The sequence below is a fragment of the Bos grunniens genome, chromosome 18 (genome assembly GCF_055505025.1).
Source record: "Bos grunniens cultivar Pamir isolate PY7600 chromosome 18, Bosgru_T2T1.0, whole genome shotgun sequence".
In the NCBI taxonomy this organism is placed as follows: Eukaryota; Metazoa; Chordata; class Mammalia; order Artiodactyla; family Bovidae; genus Bos; species Bos grunniens.
This window is the reverse complement of record NC_141182.1, coordinates 39,467,976-39,491,927: the sequence shown is the minus strand read 5'-3', so window position 1 is coordinate 39,491,927 and position 23,952 is coordinate 39,467,976. Positions and strand designations below refer to the sequence as shown.

Sequence of the window (23,952 nt, the reverse complement as noted above, 5' to 3'; positions counted from 1 at the left end):
CCCTGTAGTTAGCACTGACTACACTGGAAGGGGCCTACAGACCTTGAGAAGTACAAGCTGGACCAAGGAACTATCTGAAAATGAACTGACCCCACACTGTCCGCAATACCACCAGAGAAAGTCCTAGGTATATTTTTACTATTATCATTTTCTAAGTTAAAAAAATTTTTTTTTCATTTTTAAGTCCCCTATTACTCCTTTCATTTTCATTTTTATAACCTACTATTACCTTGCAAAAAAAAAAGACCCTATTTTTAAAGCAAACTTCATATATATATATTTTATAATTTTTGTGACTTTGTTTTTTAACATTGTATTTTTGAGAATCTAACCTCTACTCTGTATTTTTAATCTTTGCTTTTTGGTACTTGTTATCAACTTTGTGCCTTTAAGAACCAAATCTTCAGTACCCATTTTTACTTGGGAGTGAGATTACTGGCTTGACTGCTCTCTCCTGCTTTGGACTCTCCTTTATCTCCACCAGGTCGCCTCTATCTCCGCCCTCCCCCTTTTTGTCTCTACCCAACTCTGTGAATCTTTTTGTGTGTTCAGGGCTGTGAAGAACATTTAGGGAACTGATTGCTGGCTGTATCTGTCTCTCTCCTTTTGATTCCCCTCTTTATCCTCCTGGCCACCTCTGTCTCCTTCCTCCCTCTTCTCTTCTCTGTATAACTCCATGAACATCTCTGAGCGGTCCAGACTGTGGAACGCACATAAGGAAGTGATTACTGGCTAGCTTGCTCTCTCCCCTTTTGATTCCCCCTCTTCTCCTCTTGGTCACCTCTAGCTCCCTCCTCCCTCTTTTCTTCTCCATGTAACTGTGTACTTCTCTGGGCATCCCTCACTGTGGAGAAACTTTTCATCATTAACCTAGATGTTTTATCATTGGTGCTCTATAGATGGAGAAGTCTCAAGGCTACTGTAAAAATACTACTAAAAACCAGAGGCAGGAGGCTTAAGTCCAAATCCTGAGAACACCAGAGAACTCCTGAATCCAGGGAACATTAATCCATAGGATTAATAACATTAATTAATAACATAACATTAATCCATACCTACACTGAAACCAAGTACCACCCAAGGGCCAACAAGTTTCAGAGCAAGACATACCACGCAAATTCTCCAGCAACACAAGAACATAGTCCTGAGCTTCAATATACAGGCTGCCCAAAGTCACAGCAAACCCACTGACATCTCAAAACTCATTACTGGACACCTTACTGCACTCCAGAGAGAAGAAATCCAGCTCCACCCACCAGAACACCGACACAAGCTCCCCTAACCAGGAAACCTTGACAAGCCACCCGTCCAACCCCACCCACAGCGAGAAACCTCCACGATAAAGAGGAATCACAAACTGCCAGAATACAGAAAGGCCACCCCAAACACAGCAATATAAACCAGATGAAAAGGCAGAGAAATACCCAGCAGGTAAAGGAACAGGATAAATGCCCACCAAACCAAACCAAAGAGGAAGAGATAGGGAATCTACCTGATAAAGAATTCCAAATGATAGTGAAAATGATTCAAAACCTTGAAAACAAATTGGAGTTACAGATAAATAGCCTGGAGACAAGGATCAAGAAGATGCAAGAAAGGTTTAACAAGGACCTAGAAGAAATAAAAAAGAGTCAATATATAATGAATAATGCAATAAATGAGATCAAAAACAGTCTGGAGGGAACCAACAGTAGAATAATGGAGGCAGAAGATAGTATAAGTGAGGTAGAAGATAGAGTGGTAGAAATAAATGAAACAAACAGAGTTAAAAAGAAAAAAAAAATTAAAAGAAATGAGGACAACCTCAGAGACCTCTGGGACGATGTTCAACGCCCCAACATTCGAATCATCGGAGTCCCAGAAGAAGACAAAAAGAAAGACCATGAGAAAATACTTGAGGAGATAATAGTTGAAAACTTCCCTAAAATGGGGAAAGGAACAATCACCCAAGTCCAAGAAACCCAGAGAGTCACAAACAGGATAAACCCAAGGCAAAACACCCCAAGACACATATTAATCAAATTAACAAAGGTCAAACACAAAGAACAAATATTAAAAGCAGCAAGGGAAAAACAACAAATAACACACAAGGGGATTCCCATAAGGATAACAACTGATCTTTCAACAGAAACTCTTCAGGCCAGAAGGGAATGGCAGGACATACTTAAAGTGATGAAAGAAAATAACCTACAGCCCAGATTACTGTACCCACCAAGGATCTCATTCAAATATGAAGGAGAAATCAAAAGCTTTACAGACAGGCAAAAGCTGAGAGAATTCAACACCACCAAACCAGCTCTCCAACAAATGCTAAAGGATCTTCTCTAGACAGGAAACACAGAAAGGGTGTATAAACTCAACCCAAAACAATAAAGTAAATGGCAACAGGATCATACTTATCAATAATTACCTTAAATGTAAATGGGTTGAATGCCCCAACCAAAAGACAAAGACTGGCTGAATGGATACAAAAACAAGACCCCTATATATGTTGTCTACAAGAGACCCACCTCGAAACAAGAGACACATACAGACTGAGAGTGAAGGGTTGGAAAAAGATATTCCATGCAAATAGAGACCAAAAGAAAGCAGGAGTAGCAATACTCATATCAGATAAAATAGACTTTAAAACAAAGCCTGTGAAAAGAGACAAAGATGGATACTACATAATGATCAAAGGATCAATCTAAGAAGATATAACAATTATAAATATATATGCACCCAAACTAACATAGGAGCACCGCAACACGTAAGACAAATGCTAACAAGTATGAAAGGGGAAATTAACAATAACACAATAATAGTGGGAGACTTTAATACCCATTCACATCTATGGGTAGATCAACTAAATAGAAAATTAACAAGGAAACACAAATTTTAAATGATACAATAGACCAGTTAGACCTAATTGATATCTATAGGACATTTCACCCACAAAAAATGAATTTTACCTTTTCCTCAAGTGCACATGGAACCTTCTCCAGGATAGATCACATACTGAGCCATAAATCTAGCCTTGGTAAATTCAAAAAAGTGAAATCATTCCAAGCATCTTTTCTGACCACAATGCAGTAAGATTAATCTCAAATACAGGAGAAAAACTATTAAAAATGCCAACATATGGAGGCTGAAGAACATGCTACTGAGTAACCAACAAATCACAGAAGAAAAAAAAAAAAAAAAAACTTAAAATATGCATAGAAACGAGTGAAAATGAATATACAACAACCCAAAACCTATGGGACACTGTAAAAGCAGTGCTAAGGGGAAGGTTCATAGCAATACAGGCTTACCTCAAGAAACAAGAAAAAAGTCAAATAAATAACCTAACTCTACACCTAAAGCAACTAGAAAAGGAAGAAATGAAGAACCCCAGGGTTAGTAGTAGGAAAGAAATCTTAAAAATTAGGGCAGAAATAAATGCAAAAGAAACAAAAGAGACCATAGCAAAAACCAACAAAGCCAAAAGCTGGTTCTTTGAGAAGATAAATAAAATTGACAAACCATTAGCCAGACTCATCAAGAAACAAAGGGAGAATAATCAAAACAATAAAATTAGAAATGAAAATGCAGGGATCACAACAGACAACACAGAAATACAAAGGATCATAAGAGACTACTATCAGCAACCATATGGCAATAAAATGGACAACTTGGAAAAAATGGACAAATTCTTAGAAAAGTACAACTTTCCAAAACTGAACTGGGAAGAAATAGAAAATCTTAACAGACCCATCACAAGCACAGAAATTGAAACTGTAATCAGAAATCTTCCAACAAATAAAAGCCCAGGACCAGATGGCTTCACAGCTGAATTCTACCAAAAATTTAGAGAAGAGCTAACACCTATCCTACTCAAACTCTTCCAGAAAATTGCAGAAGAAGGTAAACTTCCAAACTCATTCTATGAGGCCACCATCACCCTAATACCAAAACTTGACAAAGATGCCACAAAAAAAGAAAACTACAGGCTAATATCACTGATGAACATAGATGCAAAAATCCTTAACAAAACTCCAGCAATCAGAATCCAACAACATATTAAAAAAATCATACATCATGACCAAGTGGAATTTATCCCAGGGATGCAAGGATTCTTCAATATCCGCAAATCAATCAATGTAATACACCACATTAACAAACTGAAAAATAAAAGCCATATGATTATCTCAATAGATGCAGAGAAAGTCTTTGACAAAATTCAACATCCATTTATGATAAAAACCCTCCAGAGAGCAGGAATAGAAGGAACATACCTCAACTTAATAAAAGCTATATATGACAAACCCACAGCAAACATTATTCTCAATGGTGAAAAATTGAAAGCACTTCCCCTAAAGTCAGGAACAAGACAAGGGTGCCCACTCTCACTAATACTATTCAACATAGTTTTGGAAGTTTTGGTCACAGCAATCAGAGCAGAAAAAGAAACAAAAGGAATCCAGATTGGAAAAGTAGAAGTAAAACTCTCACTGTTCGCAGATCACAAAATCCTCTACATATAAAACCCTAAAGACTCCACCAGAAAATTACTAGAGCTAATCAATGAATATAGTAAAGCTGCAGGATATAAAATCAACACACAGAAATCCTCTGCATTCCTATACACTAACAATGAGAAAACAGGAAGAGAAATTAAGGAAACAATTCCATTCACCATTGCAATGAAAAAAATAAAATACTTAGGAATATATCTACCTAAAGAAACAAAAGATCTATATAAAGAAAACTATAAAACACTGATGAAAGAAATCAAAGAGGGCACAAATAGATAGAGAAATATACCATGTTCATGGATCGGAAGAATCAATATAGTGAAAATGAGTATACTACTGAAAGCAATCTATAGATTCAATGCAATCCCTATCAAGCTACCAACGGTATTTTTCACAGAACTAGAACAAATAATTTCACAATTTGTATGGAAATACAAAAAATCTCAAATAGCCAAAGCAATCTTGAGAAAGAAGAATGGAACAGGAGGAATCAACCTGCCTGACTTCAGGCTCGACTACATAGCCACAGTCATCAAGACAGTATGGTACTGGCACAAAGACAGAAATATAGATCAATGGAACAAAATAGAAAGTCCAGAGATAAATCTATGCACCTATGGACACCTTATCTTTGACAAAGGAGGCAAGAATATACAATGGAGAAAAGACAATCTCTTTAACAAGTGGTGCTGGGAAAACTGGTCAACCACGTGTAAAAGAATGAAACTAGAACACTTTCTAACACCATACACAAAAATAAACTCAAAATGGATTAAAGATCTAAACGTAAGACCAGAAACCATAAAACTCTAGAGGAAATCATACGCAAAACACTCTCTGACATAAACCACAGGAGGATCCTCTATGACCCAACCTCCCAGAATATTGGAAATAAAAGTAAAAATAAACAAATGGGACCTAATTAAAATTAAAAGCTTCTGCACAACAAAGGAAACTATAGGCAAGGTGAAAAGACAGCTTTCAGAATGGGAGAAAATAATAGCAAACAAAGCAACGGACAAAGAATCTCAAAAATATACAAGCAACTCCTGAAGCTTAATTCCAGAAAAATAAATGACCCAATCAAAAAGTGGGCCAAAGAACTAAACAGACAGTTCTCCAAAGAAGACATACAGATGGCCAACAAACATATGAAGAGATGCTCAACATCACTCATTATCAGAAAAATGCAAATCAAAACCACAATGAGGTACCATTTCACACAAGTCAGAATAGCTGTGATCCAAAAGTCTACAAGCAATGAATGCTGGAGAGGGTGTGGAGAAAAGGGAACCCTCTTACACTGTTGGTGGGGATGCAAACTAATACAGCCACTATGGAGAACAGTGTGGAGATTCCTTAAAAAACTGGAAATAAAACTGCCATATGACCCAGCAATCCCACTGCTGGGCATACACACCAAGGAAACCAGAATTGAAAGAGACACGTGTACCCCAATATTCATTGCAGCACTGTTTGTACTAGCCAGGACATGGAAGCAACCTAGATGTCCATCAGCAGATGAATGGATAAGAGCGCTGTGGTACATACACACAATGGAATATTACTCAGCCATTAAAAAGAATCCAGTTGAATCAGTTCTAATGAGGTGGATGAAACTGGAGCCTATTGTAACAGAGTGAAGTAAGCCAGAAAGAAAAATACCAATACAGTATACTAATGCATATATATGGAATTTAGAAAGATGGTAATGATAAGCCTGTATGCAAGACAGCAAAAGAGACACAGATGTACAGAACAGTCTTTTGGACTCTGTGGGAGAGGGCGAGGGTGGGATGTTTTGGGAGAATGGCATTGAAACATGTATTATTATCACATGTGAAACGGATCACCAGTCCAGGTTCGATGCATGACACAGGGTGCTCAGGGCTGGTGTACTGGGATGACCCAGAGGGATGGGATGGGGAGGGAGGTGGGTTCAGGATGGGCAACACATGTACACCTGTGGCGGATTCATGTCAATGTATGGCAAAACCAATACAATATTGTAAAGGTAAATAAATACATAAATAAAACTGAGATTTAAAAATAAATAAATAAATAAAAGCATACAAGCCAGCTATGGTAGTCACACTGCTCTGGGATATGGAGAAAGAGCTGTGTATGAACAGTTGAAAAAGGCTTAATAAGTAAGATAAAACTGAAATAAACAGTAAGTTTCTAAAAATCCGAATTTCTTTAAAACGTTAACAGTCCTTCTAGCCCCAGCAATGGGAAGTGTTTTGTATTTCATTATCCACACTTCAAAAAAAAAAACAACGATCTCTTTATTGTCCTGTTGACAAATGAAATCTGAGATTTACCACCATGGAGACAAAGTAAAGCTATTTAACCTATGAGGAAACTAAATTTTGGTCTCACAAGAGCATTATGATAAACAAGATGCACAGGGCATACAAACTGTGGAAGCTGTGCCCACCTTGGTCAATCTCCCATTATTGGATAGAAGAGTGGATCTGATTTATAGGACCAAGACCTGGCCTACACACCTGTACTTTGAAGAGGAAACAGAAAAAGACAAAGAAACAAAATCCCAGATTGGTAGGATACTCACTCCTGTTAAGAAACACAAAGATGGAGGGAGAAGTTTGGGGAAACTGGCAGAAAGGAAAGGTAAGACACTAAAAAGCAGGTAATCAGTGGTGTGACTTGGACACATATATTGTTCCCTAATGGGAAAAAGCAGAATGTTTTTTAAGAGAAAGCTTCAACATGATCTAATTGACATTTACAGACTATGTCATTCAACAACAGCATAAACATTCTTCTCAAGCTCACATGGAGCATTCATCAAGACAGATCACATTCTGGGCCATTAAGAATGTCTTAAATTTAAAAGAACAGAAATCATACAAAATTTAACTAGAAATTAGCAATACAAAGATAGCTGAAAAGTCCCCAAATATGTGGAGATTAAACAACACACTACTAAATAACACAAGGGTCAAATAAAACATCAGGAACAGAAAACTATAGACCAGTATCTCATGAACACAGGTGCAAATAAATATCCTTAAAATTTTAGCAAATCAAATCTAATAATGTATTAAAGAAAACTATACACCACAACCATGTCGTATTTATTCCAGATATGGAAGGCTGATTCAACATTAAAAATTCAATTAATGCAAGCCAACTAAACTTCAATTAAATAAATAATTTTTTTAAATCAATTAATGTAACCTAGCACATCAACAGGCTAAAGAAGAAAAGGCATATAACTGTATAATAAGAGAATCTAAACTCATTGGAAAAATGAAAAGTTGGAGCATTTTCTTAAAGAAAGGTTTTGACTTTCCTGGTGGCCCAGTGGTTAAGACTCTGTGAATCCACTGCAGAGAGCACGGGTTCGATCCCTGGTCTGGGAACTAAGATCCAGCATGCTACACAGTACAGCCAAAACAAAACTAAACAAAGCTTCCCAATGATTTCCCATCATATCAAAATAAAATCCTAACTCTTGTGAGGCCTTACAAAATCTAGCCCCTGCCTCAAACCATTCTCTGCCTCTCTCAGTCTACTGGCTGCACGGGCCTTCTTGATGCTCTCCAAACACGTCAAGCTTGTTACTTACCCTCAGGCTTTCCAACACCAACTGTTCCCTCTGGTTTGTACACTCTTCTCCCAAATCTTTGTACAGCTCACCACTTTACCAAGTTCTCTACTCAAATGTTACCTCTTCTGAGTGACCTGCCCTGACTATTCTACCCAAGAACCTGGCCCACTGCCCCATATCCCATTCTCCTCTGTCATCACTATAGTACCTCATGCTGCTCTACTATTTTTCACAGCATTCCCCCCTGCCTGACAGGAGCATCCCTCTTTCCCCATGAATTTCCCATCTCCCCCACTAAAACATAAGCTGCATAAGAATAAGAGCTTTGTCTGTCTCATTAACTGACACATCCAGCACTTAGTACACACTTACCTAAAAAAACTACTTACCGTTGTCAGAACGCGCATAATCGTGTCTATATGCCACCGTTTGGAAGGTGCATACCTAAGAAAACAATGGCACAGATGAAAAAACTGGAACCTGTAAATTAAGTTCTGCTCAGTGACTTTCATGGAGAAGGAAATGGCAACCCACTCCAGTATTCTTGCCTGGAGAATCCCATGGACAGAGGGGTCTGCTGGGCTACAGTCTATGGGGTTGCAAAGAGTTGGACACGACTGAGCAACTCTTATACACAGACACACAGACACACAGACACACAGACACACACACACACACAGTGACTTTCCAAACTCCTGTCCTATAGTCTTGAGGTTCACAGGTTAAGAGGTTGTATCTGGACGCATTTCACCTTCAAAACTACCAGCAATTAAACTAGCACCAATTCCCATTTCAATGGATAATGAAACAGTACATGGTCAAATTCATATGTAAATACTGCAACAGGAGTTGCTGAGTTGAGAACTGAAGACTCTGTCTCCAATTTTTTTCTTAGAAAACAAATCATAAAGTCAGGACAGGAGAGGACAGAGAAGAAAGAAGAAAGAGCACTGTTCCCAGACCCAGGTAACACCAGGTCTAGGAACTTGCCTCCCCTTAAATTCACAGTGAAAAGAGGAGAAATAACCATACTATCAAAATCCTGAGGACTTCAACCCAGAAAGTTTTACACAGAACCACAATGCAAATGTTGTAACTTTTCTATTCTCTTCATTAAAAGGGAATCATAGAAGAGAGGTTAAAGAACAGATACAACAGGAGATTTTATAAAAGTGGGATTATTTTGGTCTTAGTATAATGCTTAACATAAATACTGACTACAAGGACCTTCTCAAACCCAATTTCTAACGGGAAGCCTGAAATAAACGTTACATATTTAAACATGTTTACAACATTTCCCTCATGTTTTAAAGATGCTTTCCAAAAAGTTCCAAGCATTTTTTACCAATGAATGTAAAAGTTAAATCTTACTTTTCTGCAGCAAGGAAGATTCCAGATGCACAGTCTGCTTTAAATTCTGGCTCACATGAATCCAGAAAATAAAGTAACTCCTTCATCATGCCTCGAATATTATTCCCATTTACCAGGGCAAAACTCAATTCCATTGCACGCCTTCCATGGAGGGAGGGAAAAAAAGTTATGATATTTACAGTGGGAATGAAACAAAGACCCAGGTATGTTGTCCCTGAACACCAAGCACCAGTGGATGTATTGATGTCCTTGTGTGATCTTGTAATCCCAATCTTTGCACATGAGATAACCAAACTTAACAAAGTTATTGTGAACTTTCATCAATGCTTTTCTTCAAAAATTCCCAAAAGATACACACTACTAAAGACAGTCTATTCTATGAAGCTGAAATTTAGAATACCTAAAAGGCTCAAAAAGAGAGGCAAAGAAATTAATACTCAAAAATACTATCTCTCTGCATCAACAGTTAAAAATGTGATATATAGTCACCAAACTCTTTTACTACATCCACTTCAACCCAAAGATGATATAACATACATCGAAAGGTATACAAGTGATTAGAATAAAAACAAACCCTGAGGGCTGAGTGAAATAAGTTAGAGAAAGACAAATATTGTATGATATCACTTATATGTAGAAGCTAAAAAAGCTGAATGCATAGAAATACAGCTAGAATGGTGGTTACCCACTGTGGGGTGGGAAAAATAGGGAAATATTGGTCAAAGAGCATGAATTTCCACGTGTAAGATAAACAGGCTCTGGAGATTTAATGTATAGCATAATGGCTATTATTAATAATGATGTATTAATAAACTTGAAAGCTGCTAGATTTTAAATATTTTAAAAATATTTTAAAATAAGTAGATTTTAAATATTTTCACCACAAAAAAGAAATGGTAATTATGTGATATGCTGCAGGAGTTACATTTTGCAATAAAGTGTGACAAAGCAATGTGATGTACATCTTAGACTCATACAATTATATACCAATAAAGCTGGAAAGAAAAATGAAAAAAGACAGTAAGCGCCATGAAAAGGAAAAAAAGATATGTGCTATGAGAGCAAACAGGAGTTTCTATAATAGCATCACTATAACATGAGTTTGAGCAAACTCCGGGAGACAGTGAAGGTCAGGGGAGCCCAGTGTGCTGCAACGGGCTTGCAAAGAGTTGGACATGACTGAGCGACTGAACAACAATAACAAATAGCTGCCTATCAAATTTGACAACCAAGGTAAATATGGATATGCTAGTTACTACACTCATCTTTTCATATTTGGTCAATAATGTCAAACCATGGCATATAATTTACTTTCAAAAATACCAATTTAATAAGTTGAAAATACTTTCATCTTAATCTACAAGCAACAAAAACTCAATCCTTAAAATTGCATTAAGAAATGCAATAATAGCTAATTCTTATACAGTGGTTAAGTGCTTTACATATGCTAGTCCAGTTAATCCCACATAACCTTTGGAAGTGGGTGCTCCTGTATCTACATTGTACATGGAGACAACTGAAGCACAGAAAGACTAAGTAACCAGACCAAGTTTATTAAGGGCAAAGCTAGGATGTGAAACGAGGCCTTCTGGCTCCAGAGTCTTAGCTGCTATTGCTATACAACCTGTCAAAAGACCCAGGTTTTACTTTTGAAATGCAAAGCCCAGTCAAGAGCGAAAGAGAAACAACACAATAGGAGTCAGAAAGTCTGATTTCTATCCCGAAGACTGCCTTGTTCAAGGAGTAAGCTTTGGAGTTAAGTCATTTGATTCCTCTGGGACTGTACTTTAATCTGTTAACTGAGGAGAGAAGTAATTGCCTAGTTTCTCTTACTGGCTTGCTCTGAGAACCAACTGAGAGGGTGCTTATAAATCCTTCACAAAGCTTTATATAAAAGTCATTATTACTGAGACCAGGTCTTATTTTTAGTTTGCCCAAGCACTTAACACCTGTTCTCTACAAATAAAAGGAACTCAATTATCAATAAATGTTTGTTAAGTGAATAGTTTCAGAGATCAGTTCAAATTAAATTTTTCTGGTTTGAACAGTAAACCAAAAGTTCATTGAAGCCTACTATAACTAGATTTTACAAACACATACAGTTATTCTAAGAGGAGGACCAGTAGAGTTAATTGATCAAGGAAAAAAAAAACATGCCTTTCAAAGTCATATGCTGAGTAAAGTGCTGAGTAAAGTAAGTTAGACAGAGAAGGAGAAATATCATATGACATCCTTTATATGCAGAATCTAAAAAGAAATGATACAAACAAACTTATTTACAAAACAGAAACAGACTTCAGAGAATGAACTTATGGTTGCCAGCAGAGAAGATCGGGGAAGAGATAGGGAGTTTGGGACCGACATGTACACACTGCTGTATTTTAAAATGGTAACCAGCAAGGTCCTACTGTATGCCACATCAACGTTATGTGGCAGCCTGGATGGCAGAGAAGTTTGGGGGAGAATGGATACATGCATATATATGGCTCAGTCTCTTTGCTGCTCACCTGAACTATCAGAACAGTGTTAATCAGCCATACTCCAAGTTGTTTTTTTTTTTAAGTCCTATGTGCTGCCTAAAAGTCATTCCCAGATGCACTGTTTTAACAGGTTGCCTCTAGTATCTTGGGGCATAAGTACCGCAAGAAAATGTGTGCTGTCAGCCATTCGAGTCTCAGCATAGTGACAGAACACTCAGCCGATGGATCACTTCGTATCTTCATCCTCCAGCACACAGAACACAGTACCTCTGATGAGTAAACGTATGCCCAGCCTACTTGCACCTGTTTTATTTAACAAAGAACCAAGGGTAACTTCAGGGTGCACTGAAGTATTCCTTACTGGTCTCTTTCATTGATCTAAACTTCTCCCTGCAAATCCTTTTCGAAAAAAGGATTTACTCTGTCAAAATAATGACTAAATACATAAATGTCAACATTCTCCTTCTCAAAACTCTATTACAAAGTTATCAGATGGAGGATTGGCCGGGGGGGGGGGGGGGGGGGGGGGAGTGGCACACAACTTTCAATTATCTGTTACCGTTTTATGGAGACATCCAAATCTTTTAGACAGTCCACAATTGTGCTTCTGTGCCTCTGTACTGCATTGTGATCTGTCTGCACAGTCTTCAACAAAGATGTCAAAGCTACATATCTGGATGAAACAAAGTTGCAGAAGAACATAATTAAAACGGGAAATTCAGGATAGTTCTCTGCTTAATGACAAAGATGATGTTCAATGACTACTGAAAACCGTACATGGTTAAATATTTAAAAGACACAACAGACTTAGTAAAATGTAAACGCTGTAAACCCATAAACAACACTATAATCAAAAACTGTGGCAACCAGAAGCCTGGGATTTAGATTTACATTCATGGCCAACTCCATTAAATTTCTAAAAGTGATAGACTCGGTTCTTCCAAACTCTTTCAAATAGCACAACAAAATAAGCATACAGTATGCCTTTTCAGGCTGCCTGAGCCCCAAAATGCAAGAGGAAATTATTTCAATTTTACCATTTGTATTTTCTCTGCTTTTGATACCAGTACCAAAACTGCCCCTACAAAACTTTGAATTTACCATCTAAGTATAAAAAAATCTTCTGGAAGGAGAAGATAATTCAGGGTACCATAATAATTATTTCCACTTTTTTTTTTCAATCATAACATGATAAGAAAGAATAAAAAAATAACACTGATAAATTCATTCACTTTTTAAAAGTAGCTGGAGTTTACAAACATCTTCTAGGTTTGTAACCGAAATATTCTGTTTTTCTTCTTAATTGAGAGGGGTCAGCAAACTAAGCCTAGAATAGCCCTCTGCTGTCCGGTTTGGTAAATCAATTTTTATTGCAATGCAGCCATCATCTGCACAGTCTGTGGCTGCTTTCACACCAAGAGGCAGAGCTGAGTAGTTGCCAAAGAGACCCTAAGGCCCATGTAGTTTATAATAGAGACCATCTGAAAAAAAAAAAAAATAGAGACCATCTGTTCCCAGACAGAAAAAGTTTGCTGATTCCTAAAGGTAAAGCATAAATAAGGACTAAAAGTTAACTCATGAGGCAAATCCTCAAATTCTTATCAAAACAGTCTTTAGACTAAAAATAAAAATCCTGAGTTGAAGTTTTAGACATGTCACTCTACATGTGTGATCTTGAGCAAAGTCACTCATGAATACACTGAGTTTATAATAGCCAGATACAAAATATTTTTCAGCTTACTTACCTGATATTCTTGTCATTGTTCAATAAGAAACGACCCAGGATATTTATGGCTAGGACCTACAGAAAAATAGCACAAGTTAAGAATTTAAGAAAATAAAAAATCTATATTGTTTAAGGATCACTTTCTGGCCTCTGATGAGTGCAAACTATTTAAAGGTGGTAGTTTAATCAGCACTTCTACGGATTGCTAGCCAAAAAAAACCTCTGAAGGCAAACTCTTAAAATCATATTCTATTTCAACAGTAAAAGCCGTAAGAATGTTTTCAAGTTTTTATATTGCTAGCAGGAAAATACTATTGGTACAACTTCACTGGAGGGAAATTTGGCAATAACTATAAATAATAAAAATAAGGTATTCACTGGATGGTTAGGTTAGGACTCCGAGCACCCACTGAAGGTGGCACGAGTTTAATCCATGCCTCATGACACAGTCAAAAAAATTAATAAACAATTAAAACTACAAAATGAAAATATATTCCCTGCTTCAACAATTTCACATCTAGGAATTCAGCTGACAAATATAGTTGAACATATGCACAAAAATCTACTGCAACACTATCTGTAATCACAAATGATAGGAGTGTTCATTGATAGCAATTTTCCTAAATGTACTATGGCACATTCACGCAATGGAATGTTATACAACCATTAAAAAGAATGAATCATGACACATGCTATGACAGGTATGTACCCTGAGAATATTATATTAAGTGAAATAAGCCAGACACAAACACCCCATATTATATGATTCCATTTAGGTGAAATGTCTTGAATAGGCAAATCCATAGAGACAGAAAGTAGAATGGTGGTTGCCAGGGGTTGGGGTCAGGGGATAATGGGGAATTACTGTTTAAAGGGCACACAGTTTCAGTTTGGAAAACTAAAAAGTTCTGAAGATGAATGGTGGGTTTTGGCTACACAACAGTCTGAAGGTACTTACTTAACGCCACTGAACTACAAAGTTAGAGATGGTTAAAATGATAGAGTTTATGTTATGCAAATTGCACCAATCTTTTTTAAAATGAGAATGGTCTCTATATATGTGAATATAAACTAGCTCCAACATAGTGTTTTCATCTAACATGATAAGCATAAGGTGCAGAACCACCCAGATGTCAAAAGACCTATACCCAAATACTGTAGTATAGTTAGTATATTTGTTTCTCACAAAGCAATGGATTAGCGATCATTATATTAATAAATGGTTGAAAGAATGAATAAACACTTGAAGGAGAGTTTTTCCTTACAAAAGAATTCCAATTACTTAAAGAAGAAAAAGTGAGGAGAATAGAAAAGTATCATTAGAGCACCACCCAAAAAATTGTTAAAGACAAGATCCTCAGAAGGATACTAAAATTGGTTGGCAAAAGTCTGAGAACAGAGTATCTGCATAGTGTCAAAAGTGTTTCCTCCAAAATATTTTTAATTACATAGAGTAAAAATAACAATTATACAGTGGAGAGACACAGCAGACACCACCTTACCCAAAAGATCAAGGTTAAAATCACCAGTAATGAGACAAATAAGGAGCATGTACCTCCAGATATGAAACTGTAAAGGGCACAACACTTCTGGGGTAGTCTCACCAAAAAAGCTTAACTACAAACTAGTTTTTATAAGAATATATCAGACTGTCAAATTCAGGAATATTCTGCAAAATAACTGATCAGTGCACTTCAAAACTGTCACAGAAGACAAGGAAAGATGAAGGAAATGTCAAGATTGGAGGAGACTAAGGAGACATGACAATCAATGCAACATGGGATCAAGGATTGGTGCTAGAAAGGAAAAAGGACATCAGTAGAAAAACTGGTAAAATCTGAATAAAATCTGTAATTCAATTAATGGTATTAAACCAATATTAATTTCTTAGTTTTGATAATTACACTACAGGAAAACAAGATGTTAACATTAGGGGAGGCTGACTGAATTTGAAACTTTTCTATAAGCCTAAAATTATTTTAAATAAGAAGGTTTAAAAGTGGGGAAGATAAGAAATACAAACAGAGAGATATGTTTAAATATGAATAGAATACCATCCCAAAATGTACATTAGAAAATGGTAACAACTGCTGACTAGAAGAATTAAGTCTAAACATAAAATCAATAAGCAGACATTTTCCTCCCTGTATACCATTTTCTTTGAAGTGCTCAAACAGGAGATGGCAAGAGTGAACATCGAATTTTAGAAATCAGTGAATTAAAATGGACTGAAACGGGCAAATTTAATTCAGATGACCATTATATCTACTACTGTGGACAAGAATTTCTTAGAAGAAATATAGTAGCCCTCATAGTCAAAAAAGAGTCTGAAATGCTTGGGTGCAATCTCAAAAATGACAGAATGATCTCTGTTTGTTTCCAAGGCAAACCATTCAATATCACAGTAATCCAAGCCTATGCCCCAACTACTAATGCTAAAGAAGCTGAACGGTTCTGTGAAGACCTACAAGACCTTCTAGAGCTAACACCCAAAAAAGGTGTCCTTTTCATCATAGGGGACTAGGAATGCAAAAGTAGGAAATGAAGAAACACCTGGAATAACAGGCAAATTTGGCCTTGCAGTACAAAATGAAGCAGGGCAAAGGCAAACACAGTTTTGCCAAGAGAACACACTGGTCATAGCAAGCACCCTCTTCCAACAATGCAAGAGAAGACTCTACACACCGACATCCTCAGATGGTCAATACCAAAATCAGACTGATTATATTCTTTGCAGCCAAAGATGGAGAAGCTCTATACAGTTAGCAAAACCAAGACCAGGAGCTGACTGTGGCTCAGATCATGAACTCCTTATTGTCAAATTCAGACTTAAATTGAAGAAAGTAGGGAAAACCACTAGACCATTCAGGTATGACCTAAATCAAATCCCTTACGATTATACACTTGAAGTGACAAACAGATTCAAGGGATTAGATCTGATAGACAGAGTGCCTGAAGAACTACGGACGAAGGTTCGTGACACTGAACAGGAGGCAGTGATCAAGACCATCCCCTAGAAAAAGAACTGAAAAAAGGCAAAATGGTTGTCTGAGGAGGCCTTATAAATAGCTGAGAAAAGAAGAGAAACTAAAGGCAAAGGAGAAAAGGAAAGATATACCCATTTGAAAGAAGAGTTCCAAAGAATAGCAAGGAGAGATAAGAAAGGCTTCCTCAGTGATCAATACAAAGAAATAGAGGAAAACAACAGAATGGAAAAGACTAGAGATCTCTTTAAGAAAATTAGAGACACCAAGGGAACATCTAATGCAAAGATGGGTTTGATAAAGGACAGAAACGGTATGGACCTAACAAAAGCAGAAGACATTAAGAAGAGGTGGCAAGAATACACAGAAGAACTATACAAAAAAGATCTTCATGACCCAGATAACCACAATGGTGTGATCACTCAACTAGAGCCAGACGTCCTGGAATGTGAAGTCAAGTGGGCTTTAGGAAGCATCACTACAAACAAAGTTAGTGAAGGTGATGGAATTCCTAAAAGATGATGCTGTGGAAGTGCTGCACTCAATATGCCAGCAAATTTGGAAAACTCAGCAGTGGCCACAGGACTGGAAAAGATCAATTTTCATTCCAATTCCAAAGAAAGGTAATGCCAAATAAAGTTCAAACTACTGCACAACTGCACTCATCTCACACACTAGCAAAGTAATACTCAAATTCTCCAATCCAGGCTTCAATAGTACGTGAACTGTGAACTTCCAGATGTTCAAGCTGGGTTTAGAAAAGGCAGAGGAACCAGAGATCAAATTGCCAACATCCACTGGATCATAGAAAAAAGCAAGAGAATTCCAGAAAAACATCTGCTTTGTTGATTACACCAAAGCCTTTGACTGTGTACATCACAACAAACTGTGGAAAATTCTTCAAGAGATGGGAATACCAGACCACCTGACCTGTCTCCTGAGAAATGTGTATGCAGGTCAGGAAGCAACAGTTAGAACCGGAGATGGAACAGACTGGTTACAAACTGGGAAAGGAGTACATCAAGGCTGTATATTGACACACTGCTTACTTAACTTATATGCAGAGTATAACATGTGATATGCTGGGCTGGATGAAGCACAAGCTGGAATCAAGATTGTTGGGAGAAATATCAATAATCTCAGATACCACCCTTACGGCAGAAAGCAAAGAAGAAATAAAGAGCCTCTTGATGAAAGTGTAAGAGGAGAGTGAAAAGGCTGGCTTAAAACTCAACATTCAAAAAACCAAGATCATGGCATCCGGTCCCATCATTTCATGGCAAATAGATGCAAAAACGATGGAAACAGAGATTTTATTTTTCTGGGCTTCAGTATCACTGCAGATGGTGACTGCAGCCATGAAATTAAAAGATGCTTGCTCGCTCCTTGGAAGAAGAGCTATGACCAACCTAGATAGCATATTAAAAAGCAGAGACATTACTTTGCCAACAAAGGTCTGTCTAGTCAAAGCTACGGTTTTTCCAGTAGTCACATATGGATGTGAGAATTGGACTTTAAAGAAAGCTGAGTACCAAAGAATTGATGCTTTTGAACTGTGGTGTTGGAGAAGACTCTTGAGAGTCCCTTTGACAGAAAGGAGATCAAACCAGTCATTCCTAAGGGAAATCAGTCCAGAATATTCATTGGAAGGACTGATGCTGAAGCTGAAACTCCAATACTTGGACCACCTCATGCGAAGAGCTGATTCATCTGAAAAGACTCTGATGCTGGGAAAGACTGAAGACAGGAGAAGGGGACGACAGAAGATAAGATGGTTGGATGGCATCGCTAACTCAATGGACATGAGTTTGATGAGTTTCGGGAGTTGGTGATGGACAAGGAAGCCTGGCATGCTGCAGTCCATGGGGTTGCAAAGAGTCGGACACATGTGAGTGACTGAACTGAACTGATACCATTTTGTATGGAATTTTTTTTACTTTATGTGTTCATTTTTTTAAATAAAAATAAATATTTAAGAAAAATGGATTAACTCAAATATGCTGCCATCTTGTTTGAAGTGAATGAGGCCAACTCAAATCACGGCTCCAAACAAAAGCTTATTCTGAAATGGTTCCTTCATTCAACATTGTCTGTATTTGTAACATACATAAACATAAAACCTTCCAATTTCTATTATAATCAACATTAATCCTTCAGTGGATAGAATGATACTTCAGGTACCAAAACATCATACATTCTGCATCATTCTTTCCTAAAGTTAATTTCCAAATTCCAAGTCAATTATTTTAAAATAAAATGTTTAGAGTAAAGATTAAAAACTTACTCGCAGTCCACTCTCTGACTTAATATCCATGATAGTCAAAACCGTTTCATAAAGAATAGCATTTCCTACATTTTTACTAGTCTCCGTATTAGTGGCAACCTGAAAAGACACAGAAGGTGTTATGTGACAAAACAATGTTTCCAAAAAACATCCAGAGGTAACAAGAGACATTTTATGATTGTTTTCAGCCACCAATGAGAAAACACAAACAAAAATTGCTCCATATAATCACAATCAATCTGCTCCCTGCTATACTAAAATGGGTGTTTACAAAAACACAAGTTTTGTTCTACTCACCTGTGCTAATATATCATTCATAGCTTCACTTGAGTCATCATCATTTCGTCCTAAAATTCTTAATAACCGCAAAATTCGTACCTAATGTGCAAAATATGACAAACATCAACAAATTATGTCTAGCACAAAGGACCTTTGCTTGATATGAAATTCAAATAACTTAAATGAAGTCTTAGATCCCAATAGAAATGGTCAAAATTCAAACAGAAGAATTTTAAACATGATCTTTAGAGCAGTTATGTATGGTTCTATGTCTTCATGAAGCTGTTAGACAATCTACACTTAACAGTCAAAGGATACCATTACCTGCAGAGCTATACAGCACACTGGAAAATCATGTTTCTATGTGGTACATGATTTGACTATTACAAATATAATTTTATTCTATTAATCTAATACAGAATTGTGTCACTATTCATTTATCAATGTAATTAGCTTAATCAATTAACTACCACAACTACTCAACACAAACATAAGAGGAAGGAAAAATTCATTCCAAAATATATCATTTATCCTAAACTTTCTTTCAAGCTCACCTGCAAAAAGGGGTCACTGATCCCAGAAACATCATGTTCTGGTGAATATCCGGACATGATGAGGTTCTTTAGAATACGAACTAATTGGGGCACAAGCTGCAGGGAAGAGAGATGCATCAAAAAACAGTGAATATCAAAGAATTTCTCAGGAAAAGGCAGAGGTTAACTTGGCTTAGAAAAAACGGATTCAAGAGTCTGAGTCCAAGCAAATTCTACTGATACAATATCCTAGTATACTGTTGATGTTTCACAGACGTAACTTAGAAGTATTCTGGCCCAGAACTCAAGAAGGAGTATGTATGTTATCTGAATTAAAACCAAAACAGACATTTTTACTTCAGAGTAATATATGCGAAGATACTACAAATAACAGTAGGTCAGAAAGCCTAGAGAACTGAGTAAAACAGATGCCTATGGGGACTTCTATGGGACTTGACACACGTAGGCTGCACAAACATATTCAGTTTTTAATCTATCTAACACATGTGGATATAAAATGCTACCACATCCAAAACTCTGGTAATTTTATGAAAATTAGTTTTAAAACAAACTATCTCAAATAAAGAAAACAAAACTCTCTCTTATTATATTGTCAGTTATATCCTTTCCCAATAAACAACAGGGAATACAAAAGTCTCCAACACCGACAAGACACATGAAAAATTGTCTCCTTCTCCTGAGAAAGAAAGCAAGGCCATGAATGCTGTTTTTGTCCTATTCTTAACTCATACAACACAATTTTTGATAAAATTCAATTTCAGCACCTAATCATACATTTGTTGCCTATCTTATCTTACTAATGAAATGATACATTCCTTATGGTCAGAATGCCCTTCTTTTTTAACTCTGTCCATTAGACTGACTGATGACACACAGTAGAGGCAATTTTATTGCCAAGCTGAACTTAAAAATGCTTTAAATACTATTATTTATTGCACTTCATTGAGAAATCATTTAAGATTAAAACCCCATTTCAAAATGTTTGCCACAATAAGGACCTTTCCAGTCTCCAACTACAAACTCAATTTAGCTATATAAACAACTCTAATCACCACCTAACATTAAGAACTGAATCCAAAGCAAGCTGAATCTTATCTGTCTTGGAGGCAATCAGAACAGCCCCAACTTTGCTGCAACTCAATTATCTTTTTCTCATTGAATCTGGATTCCTTTCTAAGTGGATCAAGACTGAAACAAAAGCCAAGCTGGGCTCAAGGAATGCACTCAAAACACAATACTAAATCTACTGCTGAATATAAGACAACATAATCTGTGTGAATAGGTTTGGCCATAACACTTCAGAATTTAGCACTTCCTAAGTCACCTAACAAAAATCTAATTTGGACAACTCCAAGATTCAAACAAATCTAAGCTTACAATGGCCTGTAAATTCTAAACAGAATCCTCATTAAATCTCTCAACTCTGGACAGATTCAATAAGAAGTCAGAATAATATAACTATATAAACTGCTTTAAAATGTAATAAAACTGGAACCATCTAGTTAGCAAGCTCTACACTAAAAAGTAGTTCGCCTTGCATACTTCTCAATAGTCTACTTTTTTGTACTACACATATCCTTCATTATTTTTTTAAATCTGGTTTCTGTCTCGGAAAAATTCTTTTTCCTTCAGCTACGAAGCTCACACCACATAAGAGCACCCTGGGACAAAAAGCACAAATATCTCTAAGTGTTCAGCATACAAATTCTTGGAACCAAGCTTTATTTTTCAGACAAAAAAGCAAGTTACTAAAACTGATGACAAGACAAACAAAATGACAAAGGGAAAAGCTGCAGCCATGAAAATCAGTTGATGCCCACCCACTCTACCTCAAAAATCTTTTAACGCTCCAAAACTTTAAGGCAAGATCGAGTGCAGGTCAGGAAGAAATTAAAGCTCTAAGTCTGAATTGAAAGCTCAGAAGTAGTACTGAGCTTTTTAAAGTATGAGGTTACCCAGACACGGTTCTAAAGTGTATCTACTTCAAAAAGAAGCAGTGTTTGGTGTTTTGGTTCCAAATTGCTCTGGACTGCCATCACCAATGCCACTGGGAAACTGCTCAAAGTATCTCAGGTGAAGATAAAGGAAAGGCAGAGGAGGAGGCTTAAAAATCAGGAAAGGCTGCAACTGAAATCCAAGGCTGACTGTGGAATCAGGAGTTTAAGTGACAAGACCAAATCTGGACTAAGGAGTTAGCTAAAAATGCTATGACAAATAACACAGAATTAAGCACAGATTCAGCATTAGTATATTTTTTAAGCCACATTTGTGGATGGATACACAAAAGCTACTAAGGACCTAATGCCAGCATGCACGATCTAAATGAGGGTTAATTCTTACCTTTTCATTCTAACATACAGCAGGATTCCAAACAGACAACAGGAACAAAACATACAAAGCAAGCATTAGGGACAGATACGGGCCTCATACTATATTTATAATATTTTAATCAAGACTTGATCATCTAAGGAGGAAAAAAAAGCTCCCCCCGCCACACCGCCCGAAGAGCTGCTATTAGAGCTTCATTAGATCTAAAGTACAAAGTAAACCCAATATATGGAGTGGTCATCATCCTATAAAAGGAACTGAATGCATGTAATTATCCAAAAAACAGTTTTTCTCTGAGTCCTGCTTACTAGTGCCTTCTGAACGTAAGTGGAAAAAACAAAAATCTCCATTCTAGAATGCTCTAAGAAAGGGAGGGAGGGACTTCAGAAAGCTAGAGACATCTACCACTGGAGTCACCACAGCACAAAATGAACAGAGGGGGACTCTCTGTTAGGTAAAGGTAATATCAAATCTCAGTTTGCAGTTTTCACCTTAGAAGGTAAAAAAAAAAAAAAGAAATCACCTGCCTTAAAACACACGCACACACACACACACACAATTCCTGCTTGTAATTCGACCTCAGGTTACATTTCCTAATTTCAATGTGAAAACAGTAGATAAAGTACATGAGAGATCGGCGTGTCTGCCAAGGAGAAAAGACTTCTATTATGAAAGGGGAAACACTGTACTACTGCCAGTTCTGTGCCTAAAGCTGACTTCCTACCACACAGAAGGGTTGGTTAAGTCCTTTACTCAGTTCCATACCTTTCCTTCAAAAGAAAATTCCTAAGTGAGAAAATCATGTCCTTTAGGAAAACCATTTTCAATCAAAAGAGGCTTAGATATACAGAATAGCACCTACCTTTCTGAAATGTGCAAGCATGTCTGGGCTTCGCTCACACATTTCTGTGAGGAGGACTACAGAAGTGTGAAGGACACCTGAAAGAAAAGAGCCGGTGAAAACTAAAAATGAGGCTGTATTCTTCAGTTTCATAGCACAGGGCTTTCAGTTCTGAAGGTCAATTCCAAAAACGTAGCTGCTACTTTTGTTTTTTAATCTCCCAAGAATCTAAGCATTGAGCTGAATACAAAGAAGGTATTCATAGATACCTGCTGATTTAATACAGATGATCTGTCAAATCAGAATATTCTAAAGTTACGTGGCCAGAATAATCGCTTACAAATGACATTCAATGTACAAGCCTCTCCATTTGAGAATATCCATAAAGACATGCTCAGTCAATATAAACTGGATATCACCTGCTCCAGATTTAGTAAGCTCTTAGCTGATTTTTGAAAGATATTTCAAGAAGAAAAATCTTACTAAGACTTTAAATTTCCAGACAAAATATAGTCATGAATGACAAAGTAAATTTGCTTGTTCAAGAGTGAGTGAAAAGAATCACATACTTTACACTAAATATGTGCCCTAGACATTCATTTATTCAACAAGTATATTCTGAATCTTCTAGGCAGAGGACTGCATTGATCAAATTAAATACATGTTACCACTTTTTTTCTTAGCATTTAGGACACAAGAATTTTCTTCACTCAGAATCTGTTTCATTAAATTCAAAACAAGAATAAAATGTTCAGTAAAGAACAGCCACATACATTCCATCTAATTCCTCATAAGTTTTATATGTCTGAGTACCCATTACAAATTCCTGTTACAAGTAACCTACAAGGAGTTTCACAAATCTTACATTACAATGGCAAAGAGATAAAGAAATAGCCAAGAAGTCAAAAGGTTTCACACATGAAAATCAAGGCTAGGATCATTTGCAATTACACTGAGTATTAGTTAATATAGTATTTTTGATATAATAAAAGGGGACCAGAAATGAAAAACAAGCTTACTATAAAGGATCAA

The 23,952-nt window shown here is 36.8% G+C and overlaps 1 protein-coding gene and 1 non-coding gene across 3 annotated transcripts in view; both read right to left on the bottom strand.

Annotated features, from left to right (window-relative positions):
* Positions 1 to 23,952, bottom strand: part of AP1G1 (adaptor related protein complex 1 subunit gamma 1) — an 84,700-nt gene that overhangs the window by 19,057 nt on the left and 41,691 nt on the right. For both annotated transcript variants that reach the window (XM_086351604.1, XM_086351606.1), the window contains exons 6-13: positions 22,942 to 23,018; positions 19,752 to 19,847; positions 19,216 to 19,296; positions 18,919 to 19,017; positions 13,670 to 13,725; positions 12,484 to 12,597; positions 9,445 to 9,585; positions 8,463 to 8,517 (exon numbers count right to left, since the gene is read on the bottom strand). In XM_086351604.1, coding sequence (XP_086207730.1) covers positions 8,463 to 8,517; positions 9,445 to 9,585; positions 12,484 to 12,597; positions 13,670 to 13,725; positions 18,919 to 19,017; positions 19,216 to 19,296; positions 19,752 to 19,847; positions 22,942 to 23,018 — 719 coding nt within the window. The remainder of the gene's footprint in view (positions 1 to 8,462; positions 8,518 to 9,444; positions 9,586 to 12,483; positions 12,598 to 13,669; positions 13,726 to 18,918; positions 19,018 to 19,215; positions 19,297 to 19,751; positions 19,848 to 22,941; positions 23,019 to 23,952) is intronic.
* Positions 12,095 to 12,180, bottom strand: LOC147353527 (small nucleolar RNA SNORD71). Its single transcript, XR_015146731.1, has one exon. It is a non-coding gene; the product is annotated as a small nucleolar RNA SNORD71 (small nucleolar RNA).